Genomic DNA, 27,438 nt, shown 5'->3' on the forward strand with positions numbered 1-27,438 from the left:
CATGCGCTTGGGGCGCCCTGACGTCACTCTGGAGCGCCCCGGGAGCCGCACGGATGGTAAGTATGCTGCTCCCCGCTACACTTTACCATGGCTGCCAGGACTTTAGCGTCCCGGCAGCCATGGTAACCATTGAGAAAAAGCTAAACGTCGCATCCGGCAATGCGCCGAAACGACGTTTAGCTTAAGGCCGGATTCGGATCAATGCCTTTCAATGGGCATTCATTCCGGATCCGGCCTTGCGGCAAGTGTTCCGGATTTTTGGCCGGAGCAAAAAGCGCAGCATGCTGCGCTATTTGCTGCGGCCAAAAAACGTTCCGTTCCGGAACGGAAGAAATCCTGATGCATCCTGAAGGACGGACTGTCCATTCAGAATGCATTAGGAAAATCCTGATCAGTATTCTTCCGGCATAGAGCCCCGACGACGGAACTCTATGCCGGAAGACTATAACGCAGGTGTGAAAGAGCCCTAAACTAAATGTCACAATTTAAAAAGATACAAAACAAAAATGTTTGTAGGATACATGGAACTCTCCATAAAACACTGATTTTCTTGGGTGACAATCAGTAATTAAATGTACCTTCTCCTGGTGCTGCTGTTCAAGCTCAACTAGCTGGCTTTGGTGCTCGGTCTCCATTTCAGCCATCTGATTTCTTTCTTCAAATATCATCTTCTGCAAATCAGCAGCATGAGCATTGTTTTGTTTAAGACTGCTTTCGAGCTTACTAATTTGCACTTTGGCAGAGACCAGCTAAAAAAGCATTGAGAAGCAAGAGAATAGGGGAACAAAAACACAATGTGAAGCAATTAAAACAAGAAGCATAACAGTTTCTATGACAGATCAATATATGTCATGAAGACTATGGGAGTTGATTGATCAAAGCTTCAGGGCAAGTTCTCTGGCATATAACAGTATCTGTCAGTCTCTCTCTACCAGATCATGATCTGTATCGAAATGAAAACTGGTAAAAAAAAACAAAAACAACAAACAACTTATTTTGACAGCTTTTTCCGGCGCTTGTCTGACTGTCTGTAAAGGAGCAGTGAAAAAGGACAGGAGACATCAAGTGTATACAGTCCTGAAGAGGGCAATCCAGCCCTCGAAACTCGTTGAGTACCCTGCAAATAAAATGTATTTATATAGCGCCACCATATTTCGCAGTGCTTAGCAAATTCATAGGGTTCATGTACAAAACAAAACTGGCAAATATGCAACCGAAACACTAGGAGTCAGGGCCCTGCTCGCAAGAGCTAACAATCTATGAGGAATGGGGGGGGTGACACATAAGGTAGTTGATTGTGATAAGTAGGATTTGAGCCATTATTGAACTGACAGGAGTGGTGCCGGTCGATCTTCGGGTTTGGGACTACTAGAGGATCGAGTTCAGACCAGAGGAGTTGTGGGGGGGGTTTAGTCCGGGAATAGTCAGTTTAGGTAGCTTGATGAGCCTGCCTGAATAGATGCGTTTTTAAGGCACGTTTGAAGGTGGAGAAGTTATGGATTGACCTAGTATTCCGGGGCAGAGTTTTCCAGAGAGTAGGTGCAGCTCGAGAAAACTCATGAAGACACAAGTGAGAGGTATGAATAATGGAGGTTATTCATCTTAGGTTACTAATAGAACGGAGGTGGAGGTGCAGCACTGTGGAGAGCTTTGTGGGTGAGAAGTTTGAACTGTATTCTGTAGTGGATGGGCAACCAGTGAAGTGACTGGCACAGACTAGTAGCATCAGTGTAGCGGTTGGATGGATAGATATATGAGCCTAGCTGCAACATTTAGAACAGACTGAAGGGGGGAGAGTTTAGTGAGAGGGAGACCGATTAGTAATGCATTGCAGTAGTCAAGACTAGAATCAATCAAGGCAACAAGAGTTTTTGCCGTTTTCACCGTACGAAAAGGGCGGATTCTGGCGATATTCTTGAGGTGCAGACAAGAGTGTGTAAGTGATTGAATATGGGGAAACAAAGGAAAGATCATGTTCAAATGTGGCCCCAAGACAGCGGCATGTTGCAAGAGATATGATAGTGCTGCAGACTGAAATTGAAATATCAAGTTTAGGCGAGTTAGTAGATAGGGGAAAGACAAGAAGTTCAGTTTTAGATACAGAGAGGACATGATATTAGAGACAGCTGCCAGACTATTACTGGTGTTTCTGAGTAAGGCAGGGGTGATGTCAGGGGATGAAGTGTACAGTTGGGTATCATCAGCATAGAGATGGTATCGAAAGCCAAATCTACTGATGGTCTGTCCGATGGGGGCTATATGGAGGGAGAAGAGTAGAGGACCTAGTATTGAGCCCTGAGGAACACCAACATCAAGAGGAAGAGGAGAAGAGCCAGCAAATGGTACACTAAAGGAGCAACCAGAGAGATAGGAAGAGAACCAAGAGAGCAGCGTCCTTAACCTGTTCTGGACATGACGTACCGGGGGTCAATGAGATTCCCGTATTCAACCCCCAGAATGTCCCCCCACTCTGGGTGTTGGCAGGAAACTTGTGTGGGACCTTATGCACCCACTGCTAGATAAGGGTTACCACCTGTACGTGGATAACTTTTATACTAGTATTGCCTTGTTCCAGTCCCTTGCCGCCAGATAAACGTCCGCTTGTGGGACCGTGCGGAAAAATCAATGCGGCCTCCCTACCTACCCCCTCCAGGTACCTATTCCCAGGGGTGAGACCTGTGCCCTTACCAGTGGAAACCTGTTGCTGGTCAGATATAAGGACAAGAGGGATGTCCTTGTACTGTCCACAATTCATGGTAACGGCATCACCCACGTCTCTGTGCGAGGTACCGTGGCAACGGTCCTCAAGCCCGATTGTATCGTTGACTACAATCGGTATATGGGAGGAGTTGATCTCTGATCAAGTCCTCAAGCCATATAATGTCATGCACAAAACCTGGGCATGGTACAAAAAAGTTGCAGTCTACTTGGTGCAGGTTTCCTTGTACAACTCTTTTGTGCTGTCCAGGAGAGCTAGCAATACAGGGACATTCCTTCAGTTCTATAAGGCAGTCCTCAAAGACCTGATCTTTTCTGACCGTGAAAGAGCAAGCCGGAGTACCTTGGGAACTGGAGGCTTGTCCCCTGGCCAACACTTTCCAGGTGTGGTCCCCCCATACTGGAAAGAAAGGACGAAACCAAAAAAGCTGCAGAGTGCGTCACAGGAGGGGGGATACAGAAGGACACCACCACTTAGTGCGACATGTGCCCCAATCATGCGGGCCTCTGCATTATTGGTTACATCAGGGAGTACCACACTTCCATGGAGTACTAAATTTATATTCCAATTTAGCCACAGACAATCGGATAAAAATAAAATATGGTTCTCAGACTTGACACTAAAACAATTTAGACAGACATTAGGTATTGCCATGTCCGTAAGAATCTGCTCTATGAAAAATTTCAAGATTTGCTTCTAAACCTTGAAACGTCCCCAAAAACTAAAAAGGTCATTCCAAAAATGATCCAAACATGAAGTAGACATATGGGGAATGTAAAGTAATAACCATTTTTCTAGGTATTACTATGTATTCTAGAAGTAGAGAAATTGAAACTTGGAAATTTTTCAAAATTTTGGGAAAATTTGGTATTTTTTTATAAATAAAAATTAATTTTTTTTACTTCATTTTACCAGTGTCATGAAATACAGTATGTGATGAAAAAAAAACCTCTTAGAATGGCCTGGATAAGTGAGTGTTTTAAAGTCAGATTTGCAAAAAAATGGCCTGGTCCTTAAAGGGACACTGACGGGCCCTATAATTTAGTTATTCCTATGCAGTCATAGATCTATTAAAGTGTATTCCAATGATATGAGTACCCCCTGTCCGCATTGTAAACCATGTAAAAACAACTTTGTATTTGTAATGGATCTCCTGGCACCCCGACCGGGTACCTCCGTCGATAGAGGCTCCTAGTGCTTCCCGAGGACTCCAAACACTCCACTTGACACCGTAAGCGCTGCAGACCCCACGAACCGCCGAAGCTTGGTTGAGGTCTCACCGTCTCCTACCCACCCTGGACCTATGACAAGGCTCCAGTGGGTGAACCTCTCCTAAATCCAGAGAGCAGGAACAGCTCTTACAAGAGCTAATAGTTATAGCCGGGGGAGTATAGCAAATCTTCTCGTATAGCAATCCCCCAGTGTCGATCAGTTACTGAAACACCAGCCTCAACATGGTAAAGGGTAAAAACAGGAACTCTTTATTTGAACACACAAGCATTGATTTATACACATCTTCCAACAAGGTTACCACTCACAGGGTTTTGTAAAAACAGCCAATAACCACGTACAATACACTCAGATAGGGTTGGGCGATATACCGCGGTATTAAAAAAGCGGCGATATGGCGATATCGCCTTTCCTAAATACTGCAGTATTTTGTGACGTCATAGAAGCGGTCATGTGCGCTGACCGCTTCTAAATCTGCGTCCGCGGCCGCCTGCCCCAGCATGAACTGTACAGCACATTTACAGAGTACTTAAGCCATTCGGCCAGTGTGAGGGATGGAAGGAAGGAATTCTGTGACTCGCATTCACGGCACCCGACCTCTGAGAGGACGCTGTGATCCGCGCAATTAACCCCTCAGGTGATCACAGGGTCCTCTCAGAGGTCGGGTGCCGGGAATGTTCTTAAGTCCTTGCATTGGTGGCAGTGGGCACTGCGCCCCTCCCTCCCCCTCTCCCCAGTATTAATCATTGGAGGCCACAGGGTCGTTCCCCATCATTGGTGGCAGTGGGCAGTTCTGATCGGAGTCCCAGCAGTGTAATGCTGGGGCTCCGATCGGTTACCATGGCAGCCAGGAAGCTACTGAAGCCCTGGCTGCCATGGTATGTTAGTGAGCAGCATTATACTCACGTGCGCCGTGGCTGCCGGTCGCTCCTTCTCATTAGGTCTGTGTGGTGCATTGCTAATGCTATAAGCATTAGCAATGCGCCGCACAGACAGAAGGAACGCCCGGCGGCCACGGAGCACGTGAGTATAATGCTGCTCACTAACATACACTGCTGGGACTCCGATCAGAACTGCCCACTGCCACCAATGATGGGGGACGACCCTGTGGCCTCCAATGATTAATACTGGGGAAGGAAGGGGTGGCCACTGCCACCAATGATTCAATTAACGTCTCCTTGTGGCTGCCTAGCTGCCCCCATACAGTATAATGTCTCCTTGTGGCCCCAAGTGTTTTTTTTCTTCTAAATGGGCATTTATCGCGATATACATAGTTATCGCGATAAATTTCTTAATATCGTGGGAATATTTTTGATATCGTCCAACCCTACACTCCCACACAAAATCCTCCCCTCCGCCTGTAATACAATTACCTCACACTGGATTGATGTAATCACAGGCAGGAGAATACACTGTCTTCAGTCCTGGAGACAACTGAGACGCAATTTTATTATCTCTCAGGACAAAGGGACATCGCCAATACTCACAGACAATGGAACAGACCTCATTACTCAACGTATACAAAGTCCCACCCTTTACAATACAGACATTTAACATCCCAAAATGGCACGAATTAGACCAGGGGTTCAAGTTAGTACAAGTGCTTTGTGAACAAAGGAGGCCTTGGCTGATGAGAGGGCACATAATCCTGGGGCAAGAGGCTGGTAGCCAGGACCCTCCAAAACCCAGTGGAGAGGTTGGTTTCGCCACAATATTCATCTGTCAATCACATTTCTTTATGCCCAAGGGGCGTTTTTTCACATTTCTTTATGCCCAGCCACACCTCAACTGTCGTTTCCTACCGCCGCACAGCTCATACATTCACTGCGCTGGGCGGCTCTTACATTCCCCGATCCTGTCAGTTCCCGCGCATGCCCGATAGATACTTATGGGCATCGGCCTCAATCGGACCATCTGCACATGCGCCGGCACCCTCCCAAGCCTGTAATTGAATGCGCCTGCGTCCGATCTCTCCAAGGCACTCTTATCCAGCGCTTGAGACAGCTGATGTCAGAAATTCAGATGGTTAATGCGCCTGCGCCGGCCAAAAAACTTCTCGGGTGACAGGATCGGGGACTGTAAGAGCCGCCCAGCGCAGTGAATAATAATGAGCTGGGCGGCGCTAGGGACAGTTGAGGCGCGGCTGGGCACAAAGGTATGAGAAAACACCCCTTGGGCATAAAGAAATGTGATTGACAGATGAATATAACATTTTTACATAGTTTACAATGCGGACAGGGGGTACTCTTATATCATTGGAATACACTTTAATAGATCTATGATTGCATTGGATTTTTTTTAGATTTCTTGCCCATCATTATTTTTTTTGTCATACTTATCCAGTGTCTCCCTTAATTTGATGTAATAATTCTCTATTTTTGTTTTGTCATGTGAAACCAACTTTGTCTCCAAACTGATCAATCTCTGTTTGGTGCAACAACTCTGTCATGTTCAAGGAGCATTCCCATGAGGATTTTGGAGCACAGAGATAAGCCCTGTTCCCAGGTGCTCTTAAATTCAGGAGAGACCTCCCAAGCTGGAAACTTATGCACCCCGAGGCCCCTAGGAATGATACCACATCTAACATATTCCTCTAAACTCCTAACATTCCACCAAACTCTAGAAAACAATTTATGTTCTTCAGTAAGCTCACTGGTTAATGCCCTAAAGCATGGATGTCAAACTCATGGCCCTCCAGATGTTGCAAAACTACAACTCCCATCATTCCCTGATAGCTGTAGTATGCCCAGGCATGATGGGAGTTGTAGTTTTGCAACAGCTGGAGGGCCACGAGTTTGACATCCCTGCCCTAAAGTCACCACTGTCCTCCAAAATCACCTCCCTCGTGGAAAAATCGCAGCCACCTAGGAGTTCCAAGCTGCCTCCCTCTCCTTCACATGTATAGCCATAATGACAACAGACCATAAAAAATGGAAAAAATATTTGCGAGTGCCTCACCCAAGAAAACAGTAAGACAAACATGTAATTCAGGAGACGGGGGCACATCAAAATTGAAGTAAGAGTGCTGGCGCACGGTATATAGTACACAATATGGTTCAAAAAGAAAAGAAAACCGAGATGAAACCTGCACATCTAAAAATCAAACTAATTTATTTATAGCAACAGACACAAAGAGTTAAAAACATTGTGTACAATGAATCAAGGCCATGTGAATTAACCATGTACACATGCCACCCTAACTCACCGCAAAGCCGTGAACATACCCCCACATGAATAAATGTATAACAGTTTAAAATGCATAAGGATCCATCAACAAAAAATTACAAAGCTGTAATACTTATTTAGAATATCATGGTGGGGGGGAATGTGTGTTGTCAGGAAAAAAGCCCAACGCGTATCGCCAGGCTCTGCTGGCTTCCTCAGGGGTGCCTGTTCCCAAATGGCATATGAGATAATAGATATAGAGATATATATCTATCTATATCTCTCTGAAGGCATCAAAACTATGAATTAACACATGTGGAATTATAAACATAAAAAAGTGTGAAACAACTGAAAATATGTCATATTCTAGGTTCTTCAAAGTAGCCACCTTTTGCTTTGATTACTGCTTTGCACACTCTTGGCATTCTCTTGATGAGCTTCAAGAGGTAGTCACCTGAAATGATCTTCCAACAGTCTTGAATGAGTTCCCAGAGATGCTTAGCACTTGTTGGCCCTTTTGCCTTCACTCTGCGGTCCAGCTCACCCCAAACCATCTTGATTGGGTTCAGGTCTGGTGACTGTGGAGGCCAGGTCATCTGGCGCAGCACCCCATCACTCTCCTTCATGGTCAAATAGCCCTTACACAGCCTGGATATATATAATGATAAACTCCACAGCACATACAGAAGTAGAAAAAGTTACAAAAATGTTTATTCACCAGACATACAGCAACGTTTCAATCCTCTCAGTGGGATCTTTCTCATCACCATTTGCTTGAGAAAGATCCCACTGAGAGGATTGAAACGTTGCTGTATGTCTGGTGAATAAACATTTTTTGTAACTTTCTACTTCTGGATGGGCTGTAGAGTTTACTTACAAAAATTGATAAAGTGGGTGGATCACCCCCACAGCCGCTGGCACCCTACTACATCGATTTTTTTGCGCTTGCGCGTGCATATATTTATATATATATATATATATATATATATATTTATTCATATACACACACTGTTAAGGGAAATATGGCTTTCAGCCAGAACCTCATCCTGATGACCACACAAATATGCCTAATAATTGGACCCAGTGGTATTCACCCATTCAGTATGGCCAGTAGCATTGTGTCCCTTGTTAGCATATCTAAGGCAGTTGAACAACATCCTCTTGACCAAGAGATGGGGGGAGATATTTGGGTGGTCACAGGGTGGAGTCGATGGTGGGGGGCTGGGACACAGGAAGATATAGGTGTAAGTTGGGAGTTGGGCTGGGACTCTTCCTGCCACCCACTGGAACAACAGCATTTCAGGAGCAAGCTAAGTTATACGTGTGCGTATGTGGGCATGTATACAAGTATAATATCCCAGTAGACTTTATATGTGTACATATAGATATTTGTAGTCGGCAATTGTATTACCAATAGATTATATATTCTGTTTAAGCAGGAGTCTCTATATGTACATACACTAATGGTCAGGTACTGGTTGCGAGTTGGTTAGAAAATTAGATCCAGTAGACTGTATATTGGTGGACTCTGGATATACTGTATATACATACACATTAGCCACATTTGCTTAGCATCCACGGTGGGCAGGAACTGAGGTGGCTGTGTGTGGTGTGTCCTCTATGTATTGTGTTATCTGTATCTCTATGTATTATGTCCATTGTTTTGTCATCTTTATGTTATCAGTAAACAATTTTTATATATAAGTATCTGCAAGGGTTGTGTGTTGCTCCTGGGGTATATGAAGGACTGGAAGAGGTGTAATTATACACAGGATATCCGGGTTGTAAGGGAAACAAGTGCAACATGCTAGGAATAGAATAGAAGGGATGGAAAACAGATATATATATATATATATATATATACACATACACACACATACACACACAGTAATTGATAATAATCATTTTACCCTGTGTCATGGGCGTTCACATGGAGCATGAGGGCGGAAACAGACGGCGACCGGAAGTGACGTCCGCCCATGTGCGCGACTGAGCCAGCGCATCCTTCGTTCCAAACAGCGGAAACAGCAGAGAGCGCAGGCCCAGAAGACATACACTGCGTGCCACATACCAGAGATCATATGGCACGCAGTGTATGTCTTCTGGGCCTACGCTCTCTGCTGACAATTGACATATATACGCAATACCTTAAATCCAAAAGGCTCAAGCCCACAGAAGAAAAAAATAAATAAAAGAGAATTGTTAATACAAATCCATTTCCATCTGCTAAATAGTAAAAAAAATAAAAATATAGAGTCAGGGTGGCATGTGTACATGGTTAATTCACATGGCCTTGATTCATTGTATACAATGTTTTTAACTCTCTTTGTTGTGTCTGTTGCTATAAATACATTTGTTAATTTTTAGATGTGCGGCTTTCATCTCTGCATTCTTTTCTTTTTGAACCATATTGTGTACTATATACCGTGCGCCAGCACTCTTACTTAAATTTTGATGTGCCCCCGTCTTCTGAATTACGAGTTTATGGTCTACGGTATCAAACGCTGTAGAGATCCAGCAGAATCAATAGTCAACATTTCTTTTTGCTAATAAAAGTTAACCTGTTATCTGTCCAATGACTTGGGTCTGAATCCTTCCAAGCAAGCCACAGAAAAAGCTGTCAAAATTTTTTATTTACGTATTTATTTTTTACCAGTTTTCCTTTTGATACTTCCACTGTGTACACCTCATCTACTGGGGCACCACAGAGTGACCGCGGCTGCAACCTGGAACAAGCCGGTGTGCTGGTCGGCGAACTATAATTACCAGCAAGGCTCTCTACAGTGGTTGTGACCCCTCATAACCACAGATGGTAAGAGTACCCTAACCTTTATCAAACCACTCTGTACAAAGTGACACCGCACATGTGGCGTGCCTCCCTCTTCTTGTTATATAGATCATGTTCCGTGATCATGTTTTTGGAGGAAAGAGCCTTAACCCTGGGTTCACACCTGAGCGTTTTACAGCGCGTTCAAACGCGCTGTAAAACGCTTAAGACATGAAAACCAATGCTTCCCTATGGGAAGGGTTCACACCTGGGCGTTTTACAGCGCGTACGAACGCGCTGTAAAACGCCCGACGCTCAAACAAGTACTTGAGCTTCTTTGGGGCGTTTTGACGCGCGTTTGTGGCAATAGGACACTGCAGTCAATGACACAAACGCGCGTTTACTATTACAAAAAACGCGCATAAAAACGCGCGACAAAAACGCGCGTTTGAGGAACGCTCAGGTGTGAACCCAGGGTAAGATCTTTAAAAACACACACACACTGAACAACCTACCTCCCCCATCATGTACTTCAGGGCACACTTTGCTTCCATGAGGTTAGTGATCGTTTCCCATCTCTGTTTCACCCGCTCTTCCTCGCTGTCTGCATCTAACAGCTTTTGTTGGAGATCAGCTATCTGAGCACTCCTATAAGAAAGGCAACATTTCCAGGTAATTTAAATGTTAAATACATTTTATTTATTTTTAATTCCAAAGCAGGAAAAACTTACCTGAGTTCCATTTCAGTCTCCAAACTGTCAATCTGCTTTGTGACTGAGGCCTCCTCTTCCATATTCTCAAGTTCAGCCACTGTGTATGTCCGCCTCTTAAATAAGACAGAGGACCAAGTTTACTCATTTGTTCAAAAAGCTCAAGCAAATATGTTCTCCCTCTTGACCCCAGGCCATGGCTGCGGGTCTAACGGTCGACCTTCCCCCCTCAACAAGACTGCTTTTCTGTAAACGTGTTATTTCATGAAAATCAAAGCATTACCAAGTAGTTGCAAATTGAAAAAATAAGGACAACAGCAAATTGTACTTACGCGGATTTTAGCAGGTATGCGCTCCCCAGCATCTTTTGTCTGCTTCAGTTGCGCTATATCATGCGCTAGAATCTTTCTGTCTTCAAGGAGATCATTAAGATGCCTCTGCGCTTCCTCCGTACTCACAAGGACTTCCACCTCATTGGCCAGCCAACTCTAAACAAAACACAAACCATAATTACCAGTAAACCAAAGTCTCGGCCTCCAGCAGAATTAAATTGTAACCGTATCGAATAACCTCAAGATGCCGGACTTACCCATTTCCACTACATCCCCTATAAGTCCTGAATGGATGTTATTGTCCAAGTGCTGCAAACTGCACCCATCTCCCAAAAATACACAGGGACACTGTGGACATTATTGATCAAACCGATGTAAAGTAGAACTGGCTTTGTCCATAGCAACCAATCAGATCCCAACTTTCATTTTGGACAGCTCCCTTGGAAAATGAAAGGAGGAATCCGATTGGTTATTATAGGCAACTAAACCAGTTCTACTTTACACCAGTTTGATAAATGAACCCCTTTATTCCTAGATTTACTCATTTAGAATAATGCAGCTAACTAAAATGAAAATGGTCTTTGTATAGTTACCAGAAAACTGTTGCAATTACACTGAAATAAACCTAAAAAGCCCTATACGCGCTACACAAGGTTTGTGGGGCTCTTGCTAAACTTTGAAAAAGTGAAAATAAAAAAAAAAGACACGTCAATCACCATAACTACACAGGAGAAAAAATACAAGCGGCAAAACATTCCACAGCATGCAGGCCCATTACATGGCAGCCGGTGTACATGACACCCTTAGGCACAGAACCTGTCCGGCACGTCTTCTAGGAGAGAAAAGCTGTATACACAGGGCAAGAAGGGGAAATTACTACAGATTTGCACCTCAGTATGAAGTGGTAATAGAGGTACAGAAGAGGTCCAAGGCGCAGTGGTGTGCATGAAGACTGAACTGTTGAGGCCCATTTCAAATACCTTGACTCTTGCGGACGCGCCCTCCATGCCTCTGTTCTTACTGTCTTTACGCTTATCCATAGCTTCCTTCTGTCTCAGTAGAGCTTCTTTCAATCTCTTGTTTGCAGTTGCTGCCTGAAAGGAGCATTGAAGTATATTATATACATCATCAATTTATACTGCAGACGTCATTAGTGAAGAAAGACAGTAACAAAATACTTACCTCTTCTGTTTTCCTACGTAGCACACTGGCTTGCTTCTGGAAATCTCTTTCCAATTTCAGTAGTTCGTATTGTCTCTTACGATCCTAAACAATATCAATTCGGAAGGCTTAGCAAAAAGAATAGAGACCCCTGGCATAACTTATGTCCCCCCAACTTACTTTCTCCTTAAGCTGAATCACTTCCTTAGTTTTCTGTTGTTTAAAAGAACGGAACTTCTCAGAATCTTCCTTCATCTGCCTCATAAGCTGTACTCTCTGAGATTTCATTGCCTACAGAAAACAAGCATATGAACATTACAAGATCCACCATCAAGACGCAGTTGTATATTCCAGTTGCATAAAAGTACCCCTTTATAACTATGAATTCATTATTCTATCCTTGTCAAAGGGGTTTGTCCCTACACAATCTGACACCGTCCACACTGACCGGACAGTTTCAAGTTATGCAGGGACACATCCAAACTGGTAACGCCCAGATGTCAATCAAGTTTCTTGAGGAATAACAGCGGAACGACTGCACAGAACTGTAAGAAAAGCTGTCCAGAATAGTTATTTCTCGAAGAACAGAAGTATTTACTAAACAAGTCATCAGAGCCGACTCCTGATCTTTTAACCACCTCCTGACCGCCTAATGCAGGGATGCGTCCTGCGGGCTGCAGGGTTATTCCTCCTGCACGGATCTACGCTTCATCTCGTGAGACGATGCGCATATTTGGCCCGCACATGTGCAGTGCGGGTCTGCAAAAGGCGCACAAGGAGTTGGTCACCAGCCTGCCAGCCAATGATCACCGCTGGCAGGTTGGTGACTTAAAATAACGAACCATAAGCCATATAACACATTATATTTATAAATATAATGTGTTAAATGGCTTCTGTGCTCTCTGCTGGTTCTTTTCGTCGGTTGGTCCCAGCAGAGGAGCACAGATCACTGTAAGTACACAAGACAACACATTTAGCCCCAGATCTCTCTCCCCCCCCCCCCCAATTAACCCCTTGATCACCCCTGTCAATCACTAGTGAAAGGGAAAAAAGTGATCAGTGTAAACTGTCACTTTTTTCACCAATATTGACTGTTAGGTTTAGGTTAGTTTAGGCCCCTTTGGTATGTAGATCGCGCCCAGCCCACCGCACTCACTGATTCGCGTATCGCAGCGAATTGCTAATCAGCATTGGTACTTTTATAGTATCTGTAAGTGATCAGAACTGATCAGTCAGATCTATAATAGTATTAGTGTCACCTTAGCTCGCCCTACACCCAAAACGCCGCGTTTGCCCGATCAGGCCTGATCGGTCACCCACATGTGCGTTCACCCACGCCAGTCCCGCCACAGTGACAATTAAAATTTTTTATCACTGCACAATCACTACACAAGCGCTGATTTTTTATCAATCGCAGCGGCTTCCTGTACTTCGCTAGCCTCCCATTCGTAAGACAGGCTTGCTTTTTTTCTTGGGTAGTCTCAGGGAATACCCCCTAAATTTAGTTGACAAAATGGCAAGTAAGGGGTATTCTTCTGAAGAGGCCTACAGGTTTCTGACCCAGTCGGATGAGGAATGGGAACCCTCATCTGACAAATCCAGCGGGTCAGAATACGAACCTGTAGAAAGCAGTGGCTCTCTGACCCAAAGTTCGGACGATGAGGTTGAGGTCCCTGATACCACCAGGCGTACCCGGCCCAGTGTTGCTAGACCACAGGATCCGCTTCAAGGGCAGCAGAGTGGGGCTGGCGCTGTTGGGTTACGTGGTGAGGCATACACCAGCAGCGCAGCCCATCCTGGACCTAGTACCAGCACTGCCGTAGAACATTGTGAAGTAGCGAGCACTAGAAGGGCAGTTGAAGCTGGTACGGTGGCATGTGCAGTAGTTCCCACGTCGCAGCCACCGCACAGACGGGCCCGTAGAGCCCCTAGAGTCCCTGAGGTGCTGGCAAACCCCGATTGGCAGCCCCAATCTTCAGCTCCCCCTTTCACCGCCCAGTCTGAAGTTCGGGTTGAGACAGCTCAGGTTTTTTGAGCTGTTCCTCACTGCGGAGTTAATGTTAATAAATTTATTGCATTGCTGTCTGTTTTTTTTGTTTTGTTTTTTTAACCTTCTAGGTGGACCAAGCGATCAACCAGCTGCAGCACTGATGTGCATTCTGACAGAAGCATTGAGCTGCTGTCAGATTACACAAAAGTCGGTGTATGTGGCGCTGCAAGATGAGATAGTTTGCCAGGGCATACGGCCTGAGTGGGTTTGGATGTTGGGCAGAGCTTTTATGTCCTGGCAGACGCCTTTCCCCTCTTTTTTTGCACAATTTTTGGCAGAGATTTTTTCATCCACATTGATCGATGTGAATGAAGAAATCTGTGCTGTTCATTTCTTTCAGCCCAGAGGCTGAACGAGAAAAAAACAAAAAAAAACAAACAAACACTCATTACCCGTATGCTCAATATAAGGAGAATAGCAGAAACTCCTAATGCTGGCCATACATGTAATGATTGTGGAGACCCTCAAATGCCAGGACAGTACAAACACCCCACAAATGACCCCATTTTGGAAAGAAGACACCCCAAGGTATTCGCTGAGGGGCATATTGAGTCCATGAAAGATTGAACTTTTTGTCCCAAGTTAGCGGAAAGGGAGACTTTGAGAAAAATCAAAATCAATTTCCGCTAACTTGTGCCAAAAAAATAAAAAAAATAAAAATCTATGAACTCGCCATGCCCCTCACGGAATACCTTGGGGTGTCTTCTTTCCAAAATGGGGTCACATGTGGGGTATTTATACTGCCCTGGCATTTTAGGGGCCCTAAAGTGTGAGAAGAAGTCTTGAATCCAAATGTCAAAAAAAAATAAAAAAAATAATATAAGTGTCACATGTGGTTTCGCCGCTATTTCTCTCACCCAGCATGGGTATATGTAAAAATACACCCCAAAACACATTGCCCAACTTCTGAGTACAGTGATACCACATGTGTGACACTTTTTTGCAGCCAAGGTGCACAAATTCCAATGAGTACTTTTAGGATTTCACAGGGCATTTTTACGCATTTGGATTCCAAACTACTTCTCACGCTTTAGGGCCCCTAAAATGCAAGGGCAGTATAAATACCCCAAGTGACACCATTTTAGAAATAACACACCCCAAGGTATTTCGTGAGGGGTATGGTGAGTTCATGTAAAAGTTAGTGGCATATGAGACTTTGTAAGAGAAAATATTTCCGCTAACTTGTGACAAAAAAAAAAAACTTCCATGAACACACTATGCCCATCAGCAAATACCTTGGGGTGTCTACTTTCCGAAATGGGGTCATTTGTGGGTTGTTTCTACTGTCTGGGCATTGTAGAACCTCAGGAAACATGACAGGTGCTCAGAAAGTCAGAGCTGCTTCAAAAAGCGGAAATTCACATTTTTGTACCATAGTTTGTAAACGCTATAACTTTTGCCCAAACCAATAAATATACACTTATTCCCTTTTTTTTTTAATCAAAGACACGTAGAACAATAAATTTAGAGAAAAATTTATATAGAAATGTTGTTCTATTACAAAAATTTTACAACCGAAAGTGAAAAAACGAGATTTTTGTATAACTTACCAGTAAAATCTCTTTCTCGCTCTTTCCTTGGGGGACACAGAAGACCTTGGGTATAGCTCATCTCCATAGGAGGCGTGACACTAAGTGAAAACTGTTAAGCCCCTCCTCCACAGCTATACCCTCAGCCTGGAGAGAGAGGCTGCCAGTTGCGTGTCCAAGTAGTGAAAAAAAGGCAAAGTCCAAAAGTGGAACCAACAAGCCAACTACCCAACGGGTAAAACAACTCGGAAACCGTGTAGAGAAAAAACAAAGAATGGGTGGGTGCTGTGTCCCCCAAGGAAAGAGCGAGAAAGAGATTTTACTGGTAAGTTATACAAAAATCTCGTTTTCTCGCCCAGTTTCCTTGGGGGACACAGAAGACCTTGGGACGTTCAAAAGCAGTCCAAAAGGGGGAGGGACCACAGCACCAAGGCGAATCACCCGAAGGCATCAAGAAACCGCCGCCCGCAGACCAGGCGGCCCAAGGCAGCATCTGCCGAAGCCAGAGTATGCACCCTGTAGAACGCTGTAAGGCAGACCAGTGACCGCCGCGCACAGACGCATGGCCGAAACCAAATGCCACCGGCCCAGGAGGCACCGACCGCTCCGGTGAAACGAACGGTGACACCAAAAGCAGAACCCTGCCCTTGGTGCGGTAACCACAGCAACAACCACTGTGAGAAAGCGGAGGAAAGCCACCCCGGAGGCCACCAACCCGTTGCGCGGACCTCCTGGAAAACCAAGAGACCGAACGTCGACAAGAGTCGGAGATCTCCAAGTAAAAACCGCAAGGCCCAAACAACTCCCAAATCGGTGAAGTGTCCGTTCCCGGGGGTGGGAAGGGGAGGACAAAAGCCCCGTTAAAATAAAAGACAAACACCACCTTCAGAAGGAAGGAAGAGACGGGATGGAGAACAGCCCTGTCCCGAGGAAAGAGAAGGCTCGGAACAAGAAGGGCCGCCACCCAGGCACCCGCCAGAGACACGACGGCTACGGAAACATAACCGTACAGGACAGAAGGAGTAGAGAGAACTCCTGTAACGGCTCCAAGGGAAAGATTGGAGCGCCAAGAGCCCAGTATGCAATGCCCAGGGCGGTACCCAGGGGCAGTACGAGGGAACCCCAAAGCCGCTCCACGGAAAAGGGCCCTGACAGGCCCAGAGGGCCGGGGAACGCCGAAAGGGGAAGGACAGCGCTGACACTTGACACTTCAAGCAACAGAGTTCCAGTCCCAGATCCAGGTCGGACTGGAGAAAGACAGAACCATGGAGAGAGAAAGGCAGAGTGGGGGAACGCCCAGCTTCCCACAGAACCCCCGGTAAAACCCCTAAGTCCTACAACAGATCCTGGACAAAACACGGCCAGGAGCGAACACTAGCGAGCCCGCTAGAGTCGCCTGGGCAAGCGGGTGAAACCCAATGTGAACAGGCGCAGACCAGTAACACCGGCAGAACGGTCGGCAAAACTGGTCCCGTCGGCCCCCGAGCAACGTAGTCCTGTAACCACCCGGAGTGGGGGAGCAGAAGGACAGACGGAAGGAACCGAAGGGTCCGCCCAGCAACCGCCAGGACAAGACAGGCTAAAGTCCATGCTGATGTAGCCACCACAGGAAGACGTCCTACAGTCCCGGTGTGGGAGATCTAATGACAATCTCGACTGAATGGGGGTCCTCCCAAGTTACAGCCAGAGTGAACAAGGGAGACAGCACGAGGCCAAGAGGAACATCAGAACCATCCACATGAACAACCAAGCTCTCCCCAGAGGGGAGGGCAGCGAAGGAACAGCCACTGAAGCGCGGCCGGGCAAAAGCCACATCGGAGGGAGCCGAGCCAAACCGAGTGGGAGCCAAGCAGAGCCGGCGAAAAAAGGCAGTCGAGACAGAGGCCGGCATAACACCCTACAACTGAAAGGAGGAGTGGGCAACAGGGAAGCCATAGGACAGCTCAAAGGCAGAACCCCGCTCACCGAGACGCCCGGTTCACTGCCACGCAGAAGGCGAGTACCCTGAAGAACCCAAGGTGGAGGTCCTACGGACCTGGGTAAGTGAGCACCCAAGAGCAGCTGGGTGACCATCCCGAGAAAAGCGGCCCGAACCCGGTAGCGGACCAGCCTAAAGCGCAGAGGGGGCGCCAAAAGAAAAAACTCATACTGCACGACACCCGAAGAGGAGGAAAAAACAGTAGCAGGCGAGGGAACAGCAGTCCCGCCAGAGCTAACGCAGAAATCGAGTGGCACTGCAAACGGCACTCTCGACCCAGTGACCACTTGCGCCGGGAAGCGAGTGCACGGGAGAACGAAAGGGTACGTATCAAAGAACCACGAACACTCCCCAGGTGGAAAGGCCAACGGACATGGTGGATGCCGAAACAACGGGACCACAATATACAGGCCAAACCAGAAAAACGAGCACCACCCAGCTCGGCGAAGTAGAGAGCAAGTAGAGCCCATCTACTCATATCTAAAGAATACACCTTTGAATACAGCGGCATACTTGTAATGCTTGTATGACAGCACCCAAGGGTTATACAGGTGGACAGAATGATCTCTTTAGAGAAGAGTGCAAGGCCCGTGACAGCACCACATCCCAAGAGAAAAAAGGGTATGTCGCAGGAGGAAGTGAGGCATACGTACGAACAGCCCCGCAAGCAGTGAGAAGGCCAACCCACCTATGGGAGGAGAAGGCATACACGGCCCAAACAACGGACAGAGCGCACCAGAAAATTCCGCTCACTGCAAAAAAATAGTCACCCAGTGAAGGGGATCAGCCACAGAGCCCAACAGTATCAACGGAAGTGCAAAATGCAACCTGAAAGGGAGTGATGCACAAGATATCAGTATGGCATGCGATGGGAACGCAGGCAGGCCCCCCAGAAAAGGGGGAAATGCACCTGGCAACACTGCAGCTGGTAAGAATGCAAAGGCCCGTCCCAAAGGGGGGTTGCCCAAGGCCAGTAACAACTTCAGAGAAGTAGAACATACCATAGTTCGCCCAGAAGGTGACTAATCACATGGCCGCACAGTACCCAGCGGGAACGCAGGAGGTCCGCCCAGAGAAAGGGGGACATGCACGGGGTTATCTTACCATAAAGCGAGTGCGCAATAACCCACCTAACACCGAATACTGTGAGAGTGCAACTACTCCACAACGAAGGAGAACAAGCAAGAATCCCGCACAGCATTTCAAGGACAGCCATGGGTCACGTGAGGGTGCAAATTCTTGCCCATGGATGAGGTGGGCCGTGTATGGCCCGCAACATATCCGGCGAAAGAGCAGTATTCCACCCAGAAAGGGGCGGGTAATGCACACGGCCGTCATCGCATCCAGCAAAAATGCAAGCACCCCGCCAAGGATGCGGGACATGCACATGGCCAGCAACGCACTGGCGAGAAAACAACCACAGTCAGTGGCGTTGTGCATATGCCGCCTGAGGAAAGGATACATGCTCATTGCTGGCAGCGATTCCAGTGAGTGCAGCACACCACCCAAGGAAGGTGTCGTGCACATGGCCGGCAGCGAATCCAGTGATAGTGCAGCAAACCACCTATGGAAGGAGTTCATGCACATGGCCGGCAGCAGATCCAGAGAGAGTGCAGCATTCCGCCTATGGACGGAGGTCATGCGTATGGCCGGCAGCGAATCCAGAAAGTGCAGCATTCCGCCTATGGAAGGAGGCAATGCACATGGCCGGCTCATGCATATGGCCGGCAGCGAATCCAGCGAGAGTGCAGCGTTCTGCCCATGGACGGAGATCATGCATATGGCCGGCAGCGAATCCAGAGAGAGGGAGCGCAGCAGCCCTCCTTTGGACGGAGGTCATGCGTATGACCAGCAGCGAAGCCAGAGAGAGTGCAACATTCCACCTATGGAAGGAGGTCATGCATAAGGCCGTAGCGAACCCAGCGAGAGTACAGCATTCCGCCTATGGAAGGAGGTCATGCATATGGCCGTAGCGAACCCAGCGAGAGTGCAGCGTTCCGCCTACGGAAGGAGGTCATGCATATGGCCGTAGCGAATCCAGCGAGAGTGCAGCGTCCCGTCTATGGAAGGGGGTCACGCATATGGCCGTAGCAAACCCAGCGAGAGTGCAGCGTTCCGCCTATGGAAGGGGGTCGTGCACATGGTCAGCATCGTATGCGGTAAAAGGGCAGTATTCCGCCTACAGAAGGGGGTCATGCACAAGGCCAGCCCGCAGCCAGAGAGAGTGCAGTATGCCGCCTATAATGGGGGGTCATGCACATGGCCAGTACCGTGACTGGAGAAGGCGACTAATTCTGCCTATAGAAAAGGGCGGCCTGCACCTGGCCAGCGCCGTATCCCAGGAGAGGGCAAGGGTCCGCCTAGAAGGGGAACATGTATACCTGGCCAGTGCCACGGAGCGCAACATGCCGCCTATGGAATAGGGGCAGGCATACGGCCAGCGCTCTAAGGTCAGGCTGCAGCATCCTGCGCAGCCAACAAAAAAATACAGATACCTCATATATATATATACACACATACTGTTAATTCTTTTTTTTTTTTTTTTTTATTTATTATTCTAAAACACAGCCTCTTTGAGGCAGGAAGGGGCCACCATATAAGGGCACAGCCTCTTTGAGAGGCTAGCCATCCTAGGGTCTCCTCCAGATGGGAGCCGTCGGCATCCAAGAGGTTAACAGGGATCCGACCTGAGAGCGGTGCAGCGATGCCCTGGGGGCGGGGGGACCTCCGGCGGGAAGAATTCGCGCCTGGAGAGTGCCCGCCCCCTCCAATCGAGGCCGGAAATTTGCGGCCTACTAGGCCGCGAAGCCGGGGCCTAAATTTTCGCGGCCGCGAAGCCGGGGCCTAAATTTTCGCGGCCGCGAAGCCGGGGCCTAAATTTTCGCGGTGCCCGGAGGTACCGGCAAGGACCTGGAGGGAGCGGAGCGGCGCGTGCATAATACCGGCCGCGGGAGCCCACCCCGCGGGCCGGAACAGTCAGGGGGCCCGGGAAGGAGCTGGAAAGAATCTGTCTGCGGCGCCCGGCCGACCGGAAAGACAGCCTCTGAGAGCAGCAGTGGTCGCCAGGGTCTGCTGGGACACCGCACCAGTCATGCCGGCCGCGGGTGCCCACCCCGCGGACCGGAAACAAGGGCCCTACGCTGCAGCCGTCAGGAGAGGGCCTCTGGCCCTGAGCAGCGCACCGGTAAGGCGATAGGGTGGGGGGGGGGGGAACCCTGTGACCGGGTGCCCGTATAGAGGCAGCTCCCTGGGCGGCATGATAGGGACGCCAGCATAACCCCTCAGTGGGCACCTATTGTGGAGGGGAGGAGAGGGAGCTAATAAAACAAGCTAGGATGGGGCCAGCCTAGGACCAGCAGGGACCAATATGGGGGTCAGTCACGCAGGAGACCTGGGTGGGGGGAGGGGGTCGTAGGGCTGGAGAAGCCACTCTCTCACCACAGCCGTCTTCACCCTCGGTCCGTTCCAGCAGGGTCGCCCCTTCAGCTACTGGCACCGTAGTGGCAGGACGCTGGAAGAGGGGCTTGGCGTGCGGGCGACCCTTGCGCTGGCGGGATGCAGGGGAGCTGGGCTGCCCTGGTCCACCTTGCCTTCTGTGGGGGAGGCAGCAGTGCGGATGACCGGCACTGGCGCAGCTCAACCCCGGGAGAAACAGAGAGGTCTAGTGCGACTCTGTTGTCCCGTAATGTCTGGAACAAAAAGAAAAGAAAAAGTAAAAATCTAAATTAAAAACAAGGAGAAAACAGCCCTGCAGTAGCAGGGAGTGTCTTGCCTCCTTGGACACTAAGCAAAAACTGGCAGCCTCTCTCTCCAGGCTGAGGGTATAGCTGTGGAGGAGGGGCTTAACAGTTTTCACTTAGTGTCACGCCTCCTATGGAGATGAGCTATACCCAAGGTCTTCTGTGTCCCCCAAGGAAACTGGGCGAGAAATGTCTTTTTTGGCAAAAGTTTTGATCAATTTCGATTATCAAAAAAAGTAAAAATGTCAGCAGCAATGAAATACCACCAAATGAAAGCTCTATTAGTGAGAAGAAAAGGAGGTAAAATTATTTTGGGTGGTAAGTTGCATGACCGAGCAATAAACAGTAAAAGAAGTGTAGTGCAGAGTTGTAAAAAGTGGTCTGGTCATTAAGGGGGTTTAAGCTAGGGGAGCTGAGGTGGTTAAGTGGTGGGCCCCTCTGGGACTTAGATGGCATATCACTAGGATATGCCATCAATGTCACATAGGGGCAGGTCCCACCACTGGGACCACTCCCATCTCCAGATTTGGGCCCCCAAAGTGAAGTATAACACTGCACGCTTCAGTGGTGTGCTCTCCAATGATCACTCATGAAGTTCCGAAAATACCAGTGTGAGCAAGCTTGGATGTTTTTTGAACGGTGGGTGGTTGTGCATGCGCAGCTGCTCTCCACTCACTTTGCGGGCTAAACTCTGCAGATGGGCGTGGATCCCAGAGATGGAACAAGCCTGTTTGTGACACCATTGGAATATCGTTGCAATATGCCATCAATGTCCCAGATGGAATAACTACTTTAAATCCTACTAAGGATGCTTACTATTTACATGCTCTCAATGGCAATTCTATCTTCAGATTAAGTCCTAAGTAATGAGACATACAGACAAGATTGTCAGATATACACATGTGATTATGAAATATCTAAGCGATTACAATATCAGAGGGAACTAGCCTGGAAACAAGAGGAGATACGGTTGGGCATGGTGATATACAGGTTGCATATGGTATTCTGCAGCACCGTTGCCCACAGATGTTGGAGCCAGGCCTGTAGATCCTGCACACTCATAGGTTTCTGAAGCTGGCATACCAGCTGGTCACACAAATGCTCAATTGGCAAAAAATCTGGTGATAAGACAGGCCAAGGAAGTGTTGCTATCTGGCCGAGACAGTCTTGGGAAACCTTTGCTGTGTGTGCGCATTATCCTGATGAAAAATGCCGGTTGGAAGCCCTGCCATGAGAGGCAACATGTGGCCACGGGATGTTAGTGTCCCTCGTTTCACTACTAGAAGTGACTGTCATATGCGATAGCTCCCTACATCACCACACGAACAGTTGGGGCAGTATGTTGCCCCACAGAAAAGGCAGGATTGAAGCGCTCACCAACAGCCTCTATACCCAATCCAAACCATCGGTAGATGACAAACAGAACATGGCTTCGCTGTTAGAGAGAATACCGTTATGGACAGTCGCAGTCCAGGTTTCTGGTTCATGACAGCACTGCAAACAAAGCCAACGGTGGCTGGCTGTTGATAGCAGGACATGTAATGGGCACAGAGACAAATTTCCTTCTAATAAGCACCAGGAAATGGCCCGGCAGAGACAGGGGTGTGTAATGAAGGTGCCACCTGTGTCTGGATGGCGGACAATGAAACTGTGGGACCTGTTCTTGCTTGTTGGCGGATCTTTATAGGTGGTCTGTCTGAGCCTGTTCAGTGAGCGTGCCCTCATAACACTTAAAAGCTGGGTCAAAACGGCCTAAGTGGCAGAAAATTTGTCTAAACCATCCTACTTTTCACAGTCTAATGATGGTCTCCCTTCTCAAAGTCTGGGCAAAATGTCTTCAAGTGCATTGTAGAGGCATGTCTAGCTGTCAACAATTTCTCACCAATACATATGCTAGCCAGAAGTAGCCTCAGTTATTTTTTATTTAATAGGCAGCAAGAAAAGCACTGTATACCCTCTTGTGGCAAGACCCAGTGTCTAATCAGACCACACTTCTGCCTAAGGCTACTTTCACACTTGCGGCAGTGTGATCCGGCGGGCAGTTCCATCGTCGGAACTGGCCGCCGGATCCGCCGATCTGCTGCTGACTGAAAGCATTTGTCAGATGGATCCGGATCCGTCCCACAAATGTATTGCAAGGACGGATCCGTCTCTCCGCTTGTCATGCGGACCGACGGATCAGTCTTGTACATTTTTTCTCATTTTTACCAATCCGCGCATGCCGGAACAACGGATCCGGCATTCCGAATACCGGATCCGACGCTAATACATTCCCATGGGAAAAAATGGTGGATCCGGCGTTCAGGCAAGCCTTCAGTTTTTTTCACCGGAGAGAAAACCGTAGCATGCTGCGATTTTTCTCTTTTGCCTGATCAGTCAAAACGACTGAACTGAAGACATCCTGATGCAAACTGAACAGATTACTCTCCATTCATAATGCATGGGGATAAAACTGATCAGTTCTTTTCCGGTATAGAGCCCCTGAGACGGAACTCTATGCCGGAAAAGAAAAACGCAAGTGTGAAAGTACCCTTATCCCCATGCATTCTGAATGGAGAGTAATCCGTTCAGTTTGCATCAGGATGTCTTCAGTTCAGTCGTTTTGACTGATCAGACAAAAGAGAAAACCGCAGCATGCTACGGTTTTATCTTCGGCGAAAAAAACTGAAGTCTTGCCTGTATTAGTGCCGGATCCAGCATTCAGAATACCGGATCAGTCGTTCCGTTCTGCGCATGCGCAGACTGAAAAAAAAGGGTGAAAAAAATAAATGCCGGATGACACCAGAAAGACTGATCCAGCATTTCAATGCATTTTTTTCGACTGATCAGGCATTTTAAAGACTGATCAGGATCCTGATCAGTCTTACTAATGCCATCAGTTAGCATACATTTTGCCTGATCCAGCAGGCAGTTCCAGCGACGGAACTGCTTGCCAGTTCTCTCTGCCGCAAGTGTGAAAATAGCCTAAGACATAACTGCATGTCAAGTTCTGCAGCAATCTGGGGTGTACAAAGAAAGTTAAAAGGGTTGCCTGAGATTTATAAGCTGTGAAATAGTCTAAAATAAAATCTTATGCTTGCCCCTTTGTCCAGTATCGGTGTAAAACATGACCACTGCGGTTTGTAAACAAGCCGCAGCAGAAAGAGGACTGGACCGGCATCAGAGAACAGCGCTGGCATAACGGGCGAGTATCAGATTATTTTATGTTAGGCCATTTCATGACTTCTCAGAGAATTTTAATTGGCTCAATCCCTAAGAGATTTCCAGACAAAAGAGGTCGGACTAAGATTTAATCTCATCACTTATCCATAGGATAGATAGTGGTCTCCCCCACCCGAATGAATTAATGATCAAGGATGTGTGCCACCACTTCATTCATCTCTATAGGACTGTCAGAGATGGTCAAGCACTGCATTCTGCTTTTCTCTGCCAGCCCCCCTACAGACGAATGGGCAGTGTGCACACTTGACCACCACTCCATTCATTCAGAGGGGTCGCAGGACCACCATTCTCATAATGAATGGCAGACAGACCCCACCAGTCCGTCACCTCTCACCTACACTATAAACAGGTGACAAGTTTAACTCTTGAACCAATCCCCTTTACAAGGTAGAGAACTACCTATAGGGTTTTCATTGCACTGCACAGAAAGATTACACCCGACTCACTTGAATTTCTTGATTGAGTTTGGAGACCGTCTTCTCAGTGGACTCTCTTAACTTCAGAAGCTTGGATTGCTCATTTAGCTTTTTCTTCAAATCTGACATCTGACCCTCTAGTTCTTGCAACCTTTTTCGCCTTCTTTCACTCAGCCTGTGAAAATTTTCATTTAGTTGTTAACCATCTTTCTTTCTACTTACACTGTCTGCTTTGAGCATTTTTGCTCCATTCAAGGTGTTCTGCTAGACCAGGGGTGCACAACCTTTTCTGGTTGTGGGGCACATTGTCAGACTGAAGGAATCCCATGGGCCGAAAATAAAAGTTAAAGGGGTATTACCAACTGATATACTGTATTTAAGGCATATTGTACATACAGTATATACCATAAATGTCTGCTTACACCTCCAAGACTCCCATCTAATGGGAGAATACATGAAAAATGCATGTGAGCAGCCACAAGACATAGACATACATGTCTGTCACCAGATGGTTGGGGGCCGCACAGAATGATATCGAGGGCCGCATGTGGCCCCCGGGCCACAGGTTGTGCACCCCTGTGCTAGACTAACCCAGGTTCTTCAGTTTACTTTATGCCCTTCACACAATATTTTAGGCACGGAACTGAGGCATACTGCTTAGCATTCAGAAAAAAAAAATTTGGGTCACCTTTTAAAAAAGACCCACTGTTCCAAAACTGCAGCTTCCACCCCCTGGATACTGATTACAGTCCATTACCATTACTTGACCACTGCAGCTAATCACTAGCGTAAACAGCCCCATATGCAAGAACGGAAGGCGACCACTGAATCACTGACCATTGAGACTGCAGCGATCATATGAAGTGGAACACAACACCATTGCTTCTGGTTCAATGGGGACAGAAGCTGCAGCACTGGGAATGGTAGGACTTTCAAAATGTGACAGATAAGTTTTAAAAAGTAAATCTACTCACTTAGCTTGATTGGTATCCTTCTTAGCTGAATGAAGTGCGAGGATTAGTTCTTCTTTTTCCTTCTGTAGAGCTCCCACTTCTGACTCCAAGGCCTTTATATTATTCTAGACACAAAACAAGAGGCTGTATTAAAAAAACAACAACATTCAACTGGAAAATTTTAACTTGTCAAAGTTGAGACTGAATGTGACAGCAGTCAAATGTGTGTCTGAAAAAGGTTTTTTCTTACATATGGCCATCTTCAGATATGGTACCGCAGTATAGCATTTCACAACACACATTATGAACACAGCCATAATGTTACTGTGCACTGAAGATGCTTACCGTGTATTCACCCTGCATAGGTTCCAGCTGGCTGTCATTATGTGCCATCTTTTTTGCCAAAGCCTCCTTCAGAACCAGCGCTTTGTTCAACTCAATCAGTTCTTTGGAAAGCTGTGCCTGTCTAAGGGCATGATGAGTGGAAAATCCATCAGAAGAACGCTTTTCTCCATTGTCCATTTTCTAAAAAAAAAAGAAATAGAAAATAAGGCCAAAACCTGAAACGTGGGCTAGAGATGATAAAATATGAAAGGTGCAGTCATCTGCAGCTTGCTGACCACTAGAGAAGGACATCTTCAATGGCACCATTGTGAATAAGTGATATGGAAATTGCGGAGTCCCACGTGCACTGATGTGAGAGGGGAGCGCTGGCTATGGAGCTGTGCAAGGGTGGATGGACACGCTACAGTGGAGCAGCTGAATGCAAAAATGAACCAGGGGGCTACCAGATGTGTGCCTAAAACAGCTCTGCATATGGGGCTCAGAAGCAAATGAATGGTTAATGCACCTCTGCTAATAAAGTTGCATCAGTAGAAAAGGATTCAAGTAGGGGTGGGCAGTATAGGCGATATGCGATATGAATTTGGGCCACGATATGCGTTACCAGAGGAGGCAGATCAGAGGCTGGGGGGGGGGGGGGGGGGTTCAGATCAGAGACTGGGAGGGAGAGGCAGATCAGAGACTGGGAGGGGGACACATGAGAGGAGACTGGCGCCATGGTCAGCAGGGAGAGTGTAAAGTCCTATAGACCCTAATAGAGCTCTATTAGGGTGAATATGACAAGAGTTCTAGCCCTTAAAGGGAACCTGTCACCTGGATTTGATGTATAGAGCTGAGGAAATGGATGGCTAGATCGCCGCTAGCACATCCGCAATACCCAGTCCCCATAGCTCTGTGTGCTTTTATTGTGTAAAAAAAAAATATATAATGATTTGATACATATGCAAATTACCCTGAGATGAGTCCTGTACATAAGATGAGTCAGGGACAGGACTCATCTCAGGTTAATTTGCATATGTATCAAATCTGTTTTTTTACACAATAAAAGCACACAGAGCTATGGGGAGTGGGCATTGCGGATGTGTTAGCGGCCATCTAGCAGCCCATGTCCTCAGCTCTATACA

General features: G+C 47.2%; 1 protein-coding gene across 1 annotated transcript in view; it reads right to left on the minus strand.

Annotated features, from left to right (window-relative positions):
* KIF4A (kinesin family member 4A) overlaps positions 1 to 27,438 on the minus strand; it is an 81,519-nt gene that overhangs the window by 14,046 nt on the left and 40,035 nt on the right. Inside the window, exons 15-24 of the mRNA XM_044306431.1 lie at positions 26,318 to 26,497; positions 25,994 to 26,097; positions 25,050 to 25,194; positions 12,265 to 12,375; positions 12,106 to 12,189; positions 11,904 to 12,017; positions 10,924 to 11,079; positions 10,613 to 10,707; positions 10,397 to 10,529; positions 579 to 749 (exon numbers count right to left, since the gene is read on the minus strand). Of these exons, the coding sequence (XP_044162366.1) occupies positions 579 to 749; positions 10,397 to 10,529; positions 10,613 to 10,707; positions 10,924 to 11,079; positions 11,904 to 12,017; positions 12,106 to 12,189; positions 12,265 to 12,375; positions 25,050 to 25,194; positions 25,994 to 26,097; positions 26,318 to 26,497 (1,293 nt within the window). The remainder of the gene's footprint in view (positions 1 to 578; positions 750 to 10,396; positions 10,530 to 10,612; positions 10,708 to 10,923; positions 11,080 to 11,903; positions 12,018 to 12,105; positions 12,190 to 12,264; positions 12,376 to 25,049; positions 25,195 to 25,993; positions 26,098 to 26,317; positions 26,498 to 27,438) is intronic.

Source organism: Bufo gargarizans, chromosome 9 (genome assembly GCF_014858855.1).
Source record: "Bufo gargarizans isolate SCDJY-AF-19 chromosome 9, ASM1485885v1, whole genome shotgun sequence".
Taxonomy (NCBI): Eukaryota; Metazoa; Chordata; class Amphibia; order Anura; family Bufonidae; genus Bufo; species Bufo gargarizans.